Below are 11414 nucleotides of genomic sequence, written 5' to 3'. Positions count from 1 at the left end.
CATGAGAAAGGTCAGGATGAAAAATATGGCATTTACATTTTTTTCCAAAAGTTATTAAAGCAGTAATTTGTTAGACATGAATGTCGACAGAAAGATGGAAACAGAGACCGAGAGAGATTTAAATAGCCTAAATATACACATTTAACATGCTTTTCTAGTGTTTTTTGGCCTGTAAAGGAATGCTGGGTTCAGTGTACAGTTTGCATACCGTTGTTTTAAATCATTCCAGATATATATCACATTTACAGTAAATATTGTCTTTTAATGCTTATGTTAGCGTGTGGACGCAGTGTGAACGAGGCAAATTGAGTTATTAGCATGTGACGAGCATTCCTGGTGCACTGCAATATTCCTTTCACGCTTTTACTTGTGCGTCAGATGTTGTCTGCGTCGACAGGAAATGGCAACTAGACATCAGTGTCCACAGGTGTGTTGCTTGTGTAACCAAGACAAGAGCCGAAGAAGAAGCAGCTTGTTGTGTTCGCTGTCTGAAGCATTCAGCAGTGATTGCGACAAGTAAACAGTCACTTTTGCTAGTTGGCTCTTTATGTTTTCACGGCTTTGCTCTTCTTCGCTGATGTTTTGCATGTTTGCTAGTGTTTACATATAGCTTCGGCTACGCCGTAGGCCTGATGCAGAAGTAAAAATCACACTTGATTTCCTGCTGTGGCTGAATCATGTTGGTTCACACATTTATGGGTCAGCTGAGTTTTGTTAAACAGGATCTCGGGTTTAGAGGTTTAGGAGGTTTAAAGCTCTTAATGACATCAGCATCTTGTGTTTACGTAGATGAGCACTCGAGATAAGAACGAGAAGTGGCTTTACTGAAAATCTTTCGAAAAAGGAAACAGCAAATCTCATGACATAATCAGGTTTATAGATGCAACACTGCAAGGTGAGGTCTTATAGTCATCTGTGTTGATGGATTCTCGTACCCTACACACCGGGAGAGGCCAGGCAGACTCTTCCTATCTGTCGGCTTTTAATAAATGAACAAACCAGACGGACTGTTGCATAATGTGTCTACGTCATATTTGCAAGTGGGCTTTTACTCTTTTGGGCAAACGTCTACAAACTTCATTCTTTTCAGGTCTCGCGCATGAAGTACAGGACGATTTTTGGTTACGACTTTGGTTACAAATCCTTTTAAGGCAGAAACTCAAAGACTAACAAATCAAACCATGGCTATTTGCAGTAAATTGCAAAGTAAACCAGTTTGTAATGATAAAAAAATGTGAGGTGCAAAAACGGGACGGTAAACATTCGTTCGTTATTTTCTTATCCTCGTGCCTTTTCAAACACTTGCGAGATGATTTGCGTTTGCTCTTCTTCACAATGAAACGATGTCTCAGCCTTTTGAAGCAAAAACATGATCTTGCTCTTCAGCTGTCGCTCTGAAAGACTTTGCGCGTCTTGATTAGTTACTAACATGCACACAAATCAAACCTCAATGTGCAGGGTAACTGGATTTTGGAAACAGTCTAATGACTTTTCAGACAGACCAACTTCCTCTGTTTTTGTCTACATGGCGCCACTAGAGGAAACAGTAACCATGGCAACAGAGTTTTTCACACATTGCTCTAGGTTATGAAGCAACTGATTTGCAGATCTACAATTCAAAAGGAAAAAAGGAAACTTGTGGTATGTGAATATGACAAAGTTGTTTAGGAACCAGTCGTAAATGAAACAATAGTTAAGTCATTTAATATTCATATGCTTTATACAAAAGTTGAAGTGTGATGTTTTCTTTTAGCAGCTAGGGTCTGTTAAATGTGTTTTATGATGAAAGAGAGGTTTTGTAATATATTTCGTTGTGTCAGAATGGTATTACGTGGTGATGTTTTCACAGTATTTCAGGGTTGTGTACACTTGTTGAATTCGCAGTTATGGTTGTTGTGTAATATAATCTGTGCGGTTTATCACGCTGCTTCTGGTCCACCTGACCGATCTTAAGGAAGTGATTACAGCATTTTGCAGCGATCGTTCCCTCAGTCATTGACAGCTAATCCAATAACTGTTTTACTTCCTCTCGAGCCCTAAAACAAACAGTACCTGCTAAATGTTTTCTTTTGGTGCTCTTGGATAAGGTTTAGTGTGTATTATTTATCATATATATATATATATATATATATATATAATCTGTAAAGCTTCTAAAGAACCTTTGAAAATATTTCTGTGTGCTGATGGGTAAAGTGAACGGATGAGAGAGACTCTTTTAAGGGACTGCTGAAGTAAATATTTACTTCTGTACAGTAGGTGATGAAGGGCACAGAGAGAATAAGACTTAACTGTGTCATCCACCTCCGGACGCTGCTCTCTGTCTTTATTCCTCTTTGAGAAATGAGGGGGTGGTATTTCAGACACGCAGATGTTTCCTTTCCTTATGTGTAGTTGATTTCACGTGCCTCCGATGACTGAGAATGTTTGTGGACGATGAGGAACGGTCTAGCTACCCAAATGTGTTCTAAGAGTGGTTTGCTAACATTCCTATTTACATATGAAAATGTTACCTCTATATGTTTTTAATGGTCTACTAACAATATGACAATATTGAAATGAAAAATGTCTTATCTGCCGTAAAGGAGGAAACATTGTTTGGTCTGTGGAGGGTCAGTTTGCCTTATTGACATTTGGACAGACATTTTAATCCTGTCGACTGGCCCGGGTCAGCGTGGTTTGGTAACAAAGCCCCATTTCTTTTCCAAACAGAAGATCCAGTTTCAGCCGCGTTTCATTTCCCTTGCTAGTATAAGGTGACCTTCGACCAACAGGAAGTGACCAGATGTTACTGTGACCCCGAACAATCATTAACAGACAACAACTTCATGACATTTCCCATCTGTCAATCAGTTATTAACTCGCCCAATGAGAGTTTTACCAATGCAACACAGCGTTGAGTGACACTTTTTGAGGGCTAAATTCTTCATATCCACTATGATTATAAATTGTGTGTTTATAAAGTGTTTTTTTTAGTTTCATTAATAAAAGCATTTCTTTGTGCCCTGGGAAGTGAACGGGGCTGTTAAACCGACGTCATAACTCCATTCCAGTGAGAGAAATAGGCCTTTCAGTCGCATCGGCATGTTTTTTTAGACCATGATGTCACGATGCCGAGCGTTTCACGCGTGTCCGTTCAAATGAGTCCTGTGTTCATCGCTCCACAGTTTCAAACCTCTCTCCAGAATCAAGTTCTTCAAAACTTTGCTCTCTATCACTTTTATTATTTCGCCATCAAGTGGTGAAACCTGAAAACATACGCTTAGTAAAACAGTCAGTGTCTGACCAAATTAGATCAGATTCACAGGAGTATACTGCAATCCTTACATTACTGTTAACAAAATAATACATGTCCTGTGTGGATTTCCTTTTGTCAAACATGTACTGTAAAGTTGTAAAATCTCCCGATGGATCAAGTGTTTTTCCTGGTTTCTATGTTTACAGAACGATACAATAAAGGTACAAAGTTATGATTTTTGCTACTGAATGTCGTTGTTATGTTATGTTATGTTATATATGGAAACATTACTATTTTGCCCTTAATTGGTTGTGGAAGTGTTGTGTAACAGTACAGTTAATATCACAAAACCACCGTGAATTCACAGTTTGGACATGGTGAGCTTTATTGTGTTTATTTAACAAAGAGGCTTCATCCACCATTTTCATAATTTCCACAATATTAAAAACAACATAATATGAATAGAAAAGCCAGATCTGTTTTCCTGCTGTTTTGAGCAGAACATCATCAGTTTGTTTTGTCTGTGAGCCTCATAGCAGATCTGAAGTCTTTAATGTCTTTGTCTGGTACGAGGTCATTGCCGTGAGACTGCTGAGCATCTGCGAGTCTGTAGTTAAGCTGTAAGGTAAATGAGCTCATACAGTATAATGAATTCATCATCAAATGAAGAGCTAATGATAAATCATATTTCTGTGAAGCACATATTTAAAACGTCTGCTCACCTTTAACAGTGACTTTTGTTAGAGCTTCGCTTGATCCCACATCATTGGACGCAATACATTTATATGTTCCGCTGTCTGATACTTTCAGCTGACCGATCTTCAACAAGCCGTCTTTGGAGGTCTCCGCCCCTGGAGACATGGCTGACCCACCTACGCGCGTCCAGCGGAAGCTGATTGGATGACTGCCGTGGGCGAGACACTTCAGACTTATAGCGTCACCGGAGCGAGCGACTACTTCATCCATCAGTGTGGTGGCGTAGGGCGGAGCTGAGGAGGAGGGTTAATACAGGTATTTTGTTCTTGTTATTTCAGTAAATCTTGCCAGAACAGATAAACAGAAAAAGTATGCAACGTTCTGTTTTTTTATGATTTTTTGGGGTTTTGGGAAAATGTGACTTTTTTTGTGAGATTCACACATTTGTGTAAAATCATTGATTTTTTCCTACAGTCCCTACAGTGTTATTTGCACACAGGTTATTTTGCCTCGCTCCCTAACTGTGCCTCAGTCCAAAGTTTAGTGTTTATTGCATCTGTCAAACAAACGTCTGCTCTTTATAAATAATTCTCCTGTATTTACATTCCCCTTCTGTTACTCCAGAAGGACTCCAGAGCCGGATGAGTCTGAACATCAATGTGTGAAATATGAGTTAAACTCTGATTTCTTATAATATCAGCTACTTGTTGGCAGTAAGCTGTCCTTTGATCAAATGTTTAAATGTTGATGTCTATCTCTCATGTCAACAGTGATAAGAGTGTGTTTCTGTCACTCACAGTCCACCTCCAGCTGCACGTACGCCTCGCTGTAGCCCACCGCGTTTGTAGCGTTACAGATGTACTGACCTGACAGACACAGATGAGAGTAAACATCACAATCATTGTAGACATACAGTACGTGGGTCAAAGACGAAAAAGGGTTTAGGCATAAAAACCAGAAGCGCAATACTGCTTTAAATTGTTGTTAAAAAAAGAAAATGTTTTCTATTTAATTTAATTGCATTTCTGTTTGCAAATGTTTTCCTTGATTTCCAGAAGACGCCCACAAGAATATCATTCAGTGTAACAATCTTGTCAGGCATATTTACAATAAAAATCTATTCACGACGTATTAAAAGACAAATGTCTTAAAATTTGCCAATATCCTATGATTCGCCCATTTGTTAATACGTTTTTTTAATCGTTTAAAGCACGATAAAATATAATATGCTCCCTTATTCTTTTGTATATTTCAATCAGTATAATCATATCCTATAATCATTTTGAATTTGTACATAAATATTGTGTCACACTGAATGAAGATGTCATATTATTTCAACCAAATTTTGACATATTATTCTCCAAAATCCATAAAGTAGACATTTTACTTAAGTTTAATGTGCTTCCTGTGGACATAAAGTCACTTTTGTACATTTATTTTGATGCGGACATATTCAAGTAATATTAATAGGCTTATGTAATCTTTTGGCATGGACAGTTGTATTTTCATGTAATCGGGCAGAAATAAACCAACGTTCCAATTCTTCAATAGCTTTTAGTGTGTAGTTTGTAGTTCAGAACGTCTCTTTCAGGACTGGGGTTAGATTTGTAGTTGCGAAACGGATGGTTTTCACGGTGCATTCATGTGAATTCGACCTCTCTTGCCCCTGAAAAAAATGATATGTACCCGAGTCCTGCCGCCCCAAATTATTGAGAGTAAGACTTCCTCCGGTCACTGTGTGCTGCCATGGCAACGGCGCCCGCAGTTTAGACCAGGAGACGACTGGAGCGGGTGACCCTGTCAATGAAAGGACGATGAACACATCATAAAAATCTGAATCTAAACAATAAATCATCAGCCATGAACAGGACTCATGATTTCTAACATCTGTCAGATTGTTGTGACGTTTTAAAGATGCATTCCCCTGTTTACAGTCCAGATGGAGCAGTGTTCCGTTTCTTTACCGGTCGAGTGGCAGTGCATGGTCACTGTTTGGCCCTCCACGGCTGTGAGGTCAGTGTCGCTTACTGAAGCCTGCGGCAGTGTGCCGGCTGAGACTCCGCCCACCATCGTAAGCTCCACCTTCCTCTCGGCAGACCCTTCCCTGTTTTGAGCGCGACACACGAATGTTCCGGCGTCTTCCACGGTCAACACAGTCACCTGCAGTCACGTGGAAGAAAAACGTGTGAGGTGAACGAGACGTAAGAATTTTTTTGAATGCAATGTTCAATGTCACACAGTTGCGAACATCTCCATTTTTATTGTTATTTGCATCATGAATAATTTTTATGAATAAGTCATAATTAATGATAAATGAACAAACTTTAATTTTAGTTAAATGAATAATTGGACCGACTGTGTGATGATTGTATATCTGCGCTGATGCTTCTCGCATCTACATGCACCTGGAGCACAGCTGAGTTTTCTGTTGTCGTGGACACGAGCTCAATCTCACTTCCTGTTTCCTGTTTGTACCAGCTGACCGATGGGCGTGGCTTCCCTGAGCCGGTGCATTCCAGAGACACAGTCTCACCGGCTGTGAGCGTCAGTGGTCCTGATGGTGTGACGCGAACCTTCGGAGGCTCTAAATGACATCATGCATGCACACTTACAGTATAAGATACAGGTGATGGGTACCAGTTCTGAAAACTGTCCTCAAATTCATTCATATTTCAATATTAATATGTTTTTAGTCTTAAATGCAAATTGTCTAAATTGTTCCTTCTGCCTATGATGAAATACACAAAACTTCTGTTCTCTCAAAATCTCCCACCAAAACAAACAACCGATTTGAAGTCTGAGATCAAGCCTGGGAGATTAATGCAGACCATCCATTTGTATTTGATTTATATGGTCATTTATAAATGATTTACTATATTGTTCATGACAACATTTTTGATCTAGTAATTTTAGTTTTTTGGTGATGGTAATAATGTAAACTGGCGCTGTCGGCCCAGTATCAGCGCATGATAAACTCACGCTTGATGGACAGAGACGCAGTGACGGTGGCTTTTCCTTGTGCATTGGTTGCGACGCAGCGGTAGCTCCCCTGATTATTGAGACGGACATTAGTGACAGTCAGAACGGCACCGTCGATCTTAACATTATCTGAAACAGAACAAACATTGAACACATAAACCATCAAAGCTTTTAATAAGTTTCAGCTTTTAAGACCGTTTCAATAACATTTTCATATAGGCCAAAATGATGAAATGGTCATTTCAACGCAATCTAGAATGTTCTTGTCTTATGCTGTGAACTCACCTCCCATTGGCTGGTTGTTGGTCTTCTTCCACTCAAGCTGGACGGGTTGTGAGCCGCTCAACATTCTGCAGTGGAAGGTCACCGTCTCGCCCGGTTTAACTGCAGCCGCTCGAGGCCGAACGGACACAGCTGGGTTCTGAGCCCATACTGTTAATGTACAGATGATATCTGCTGTTGTTGTGCTATATCACAACTAATGTTACTAACCTGAGCCATTTATCTTAATGTGACAGTTCACCCAAAAATGAAAGTTCTGTCATCATTTATTCACCCTCATGTCATGTCAAATCTGTATGAGTTTCTATCTTCATCAATCACTAAAGAAGATATTTTGAAGAATGTTGATCATCTAAAAACACCGAACGCCATTGACTTCCATTGTATGAACACAGAACCATATCTTCTTTTGTGTTTCACTGAAGAAAGCGTCACGTACACAAGTGGGAATAAACGATGACAGAATTTTTGGTAACACTTTACTCAAAGCTTTTATTCATCATGCGAATGCGAAGCATGAGAAGACAGCACGCTTAACAATGTAAAGAAGTCAGAATGCACGAAACAGCGTATAATCACCCTTTTAACTTTAGTTACAATTCTTCATGAGAGATTACAATACATTAAAAGCTGCATTATAAGCAGAAATAATACATTAAACGTCTTTTTTAATGCATTGGACATGAGTAAAGTGTTACCGAATTTTTGTAGCCGTTGGAACCATGTTACTAATACTAAACCATATTAAACTTCAAGTAAAATGTCTAAAGCTACACTAGGGCGTATACACATAAAAGGAACGTGCTGTTTATAAAGTGAAATGATCACCTGTGTTCAGAAGAGCTGAAAAAAGCAGTGCTGCGGTGTAAAGCTTCATCGTGGACTGACTGGAGATCTGTCGTTCTCTTGATTAACTTTGATCATCCCCCATCAGAACACACACACACACAAGAGAGCTTATCTGCTCTGAAACTGTGTCATTGAACTCAGTCACACAGTAGAAAATCAGTTGTCATTTTAAAGAGAAAATTCTTTCATCTGTTTCACCCTCAGATTGTTCCAAACCTGTATAAATCTGATGAACACAAAGGAAGATATTAGTAAGAATGTCCGTAGCCACACAGATCTCATCCTCCATTTACTCCCATAGTAGGGATTATTAATACTATGGGAGTCAATGGGGGATGAGATCTGTTTGCTAACTGACATTCTTACTGATATCAGACAAAGAAATGTACACAGGTTTGGAACAATTGTTTGTGTGTTTTCATCTCATGGTTGGGTTAAATATGGACCAATTCAACCATTGAGTTTGAATGAACATATGCTGCGTATTTCAACCCATGATCTGGTCAAATATGGACATTTTCTTTGATGGTTAAACCAACACTTGTGTCCGTCTATATTCTGAGGGTATTGTTTAAATGTTTATGTTTTGTGTAAATGTTTAGAAGTGAAACTGTTGTTCATCATGCGGTGGATTTACGGCTCTGATTCTTTATTCCAGAGACGCAGGTTCATGTGTTCTGAGTGTCGTCTGAACTGTGTGTTTGATGAGAGTTTCATCATGTGTAGAGTTTTCATCACGAGTCCAGAGTCTGACTGCGATCAATCTCATGGATCTAAACTGGAGCGCTTACAGCAGGGCACCTTCAGCCAAAAAGCCCCTGGTCATTTAACTTTCTCAGAAAACACTGTGTAGAAGAGACCGGTTCCTTCAGAACGCACAGAGGTGATGTTTGCGTTCCTCAGATAAAGTACAGTGAGACGGAGAGCTCACATTTAATGACGTCACACAGGCTTGGAAGTCCTGATGTTTATCTGTTTCATCTGGAATTTAGCCCCGCCGTCTCAAACACTATCACTGTCAGATATCTTGGGTGGTTTTGTCTACATGCACTGGCTCTTTTTATTGCATTTACTGTATGTACACAAATCTCACTTTGGCTTTTCCTAATCTCATGATGAGTGATTAGAAATGCATCAGAATCAGAAAGCATATACAAGGAATTTGTTTTGGTGACCGGAGCATCCAGTACACAGAAACAACAACAACAGTACACAGAGACCATAACACAATAGAATACAGTACACAGCACAGTTTACCTGGCCGGGGGGGCTGCTAGAATTTGATAGTCTTATTTAATTAACACTGCATATAGGAATTTATAGTGTGTCTGATATTTGACCTGTGTTTTGACTTCCATAACCTTTTATGTTTTACTTATAGTCAATGTTTTCTTGTACAGCTGCTTTGTAACAATAACATTAGCATATAAAATGTTCGTGCTTGCCTTTGTAAGTTTCAGGGTGAACCGCCTGCAGTCACGCTTAACTTTGCGGAAGGAAAATAAGAGGCTTTGTAAACCGTGCGTAGACACAGAATACATGTCTGTGCTTCCTCTTTATATGGAAGGCCATTTAAGCAAACATTTCTTTAGACGTAACGTGTACAGACGCCTAAAGATGTTTCTAAATTTCTAAAGACTTCTCTCTACCGCTTGTATGAGATGAGTAGCACATGCGCGCAAGCTGATGTCCGTCGGGTTGGACAAGAATATTTTCGTCTCGTTAACGAAAATCTCAGTATTTTTATTACGGTTTTCGTTATCCTGCATACATTTCTATTTAGTTATCGTATCGTTTTCATCAAAGAAAACGTATTTTATGGTGTTTTCAAGTGATGTTGTTTTCTTGTACAGCTGCTTTGAGTTATATTGAGTGCTATAAACAATATATATTGAATTGACTAGTTCTCCTCTGGTGAGATCTTGACAGATTGAACGTCAGTTAATGTTCATATAAAGCTGTGTGACTGTAGGTCAGGTGTAGTTGTTGTTTTTCTGTTCTTGTTTCTCTTTTCTTCATTTAAAAACTGTTTGTTAAAAGCAACACTGCATTATCACATTCACTTCAATCCTGCTTGCGTGTCACTTTATACGCTTGTGGATTTAACACCAGGGATTTTGTTGTGCATTAACCATTTGATATCTGTTAAGAATCTACACTCCAAAACGAATGTTGAAATGTGTCCGGTGTAAAAACAGCTTTATCAAGGTTTTATCAGTGTCAATTTCAGCTGGTCAAAATGGGCTTTCCACAATCCTTAAAACTGAAGTTTTACAGAAAAGCTATCCCAGAAATCTTTCAAAAAGCAGGAAGAAGATTCAGTCCTTCTGTCTGTGGAGATGATACCAAAATGCAGCAAGGAAGACTCAAACATCACCATGATTTAAGGCAAGTCACAAGAAATAATTATGCACACTTGGTGTCACACAGCACTTATTCAATTCTAAATCTTTTGAATGATCTTTTCAACAATCATATAATTACGAATCAGATCATCTGACAACCTTCACTGATTCATTTTGAATATGAATCTGTGTTGCAGTGACTGTTCCGTTTTCCTCCCACGGAAAGGGCAACCCATTGTACAAAAGGACATTACTCTGTATTTCACATTTGTTTCTTTATTATTTCACAAATGGAACCCAGCAGGTAAAAAACCTGAAACAATAACAGTTTTGGTTCAATAACAATAATAAATAGCATTAGTCAACATACATATATATATATATATATATATATATACTAATAATATTAATTTCACAATTTTCATGTACACGCTTCATACTTTAAGCATTATACTTCATCCTCAAATCCTACCAAATCCTATGCAAAGGTATTCTGCAAGCAGGAAACTACAGCTCCCAAAATGCCCCGCGGCAAACAAGACAACATTTGAAATTAAGAGCGCTTACCAAGTGGCGGCACACCGGGTTGGATTTCATAATGCCTCCTTTTATGGTAGGAAACAAAGGTCACATGTTCACAGCGCACACTCCCCTCTTAAAGAGGCACTACACTTTTCGGCCACCGAACCTCAAACGCCTCTCCACAAGTTACATTTTGTTTTACTTACATTTCTGGCTCTAGTAAACATTTGATCAAACATGTAAATGGGAAAAAACCTTTACAAATGACAGATATCTCCAGAAACCACAACAGTGACAATTAAACACGACAATGTCCACAGAAATATTTTCTATTTTTCTCAGTCAGCTTGCTTTTGTGTAGTCGTGTGTGTGTGTATGTATATGTACAAGTTAATGATCGTTTACTGACTTCAATAGACACGTTTAGATGAGATTTGTTCACACCAAACACGATTGAAGCGTTAAGCGTGAGTGATTTACATGTTAAGTCAATGCAAAGACGCGAT

General features: G+C 38.9%; 1 protein-coding gene across 3 annotated transcripts; it reads right to left on the bottom strand.

The window, feature by feature from the left end:
• Positions 1–3203: 3203 nt before the first annotated feature.
• On the bottom strand, positions 3204–8234 carry sid4 (secreted immunoglobulin domain 4). Of its 3 annotated transcripts, none has more exons than XM_079461789.1 (9): positions 8021–8234; positions 7196–7342; positions 6911–7039; positions 6337–6515; positions 5896–6091; positions 5618–5728; positions 4729–4797; positions 3958–4224; positions 3204–3853 (listed from the first exon to the last, which is right to left on the bottom strand). In XM_079461789.1, exons 1-9 carry the CDS (start codon positions 8067–8069, stop codon positions 3849–3851), a joined length of 1152 nt encoding a protein of 383 aa, XP_079317915.1. In that variant the 5' UTR covers positions 8070–8234; the 3' UTR covers positions 3204–3848. The 3 variants fall into 3 exon arrangements, with proteins under 3 accessions (XP_079317915.1, XP_079317916.1, XP_079317914.1); XM_079461790.1 differs by having other exon boundaries at positions 7196–7377; positions 8021–8124; XM_079461788.1 differs by having other exon boundaries at positions 7196–7366; positions 8021–8071.
• Between the last annotated feature and the right edge of the window lie 3180 nt (positions 8235–11414).

This window comes from Barbatula barbatula (genome assembly GCF_947034865.1).
Source record: "Barbatula barbatula genome assembly, chromosome: 8".
NCBI lineage: Eukaryota > Metazoa > Chordata > Actinopteri > Cypriniformes > Nemacheilidae > Barbatula > Barbatula barbatula.
This window is presented reverse-complemented; position numbering and strand designations above follow the sequence as displayed.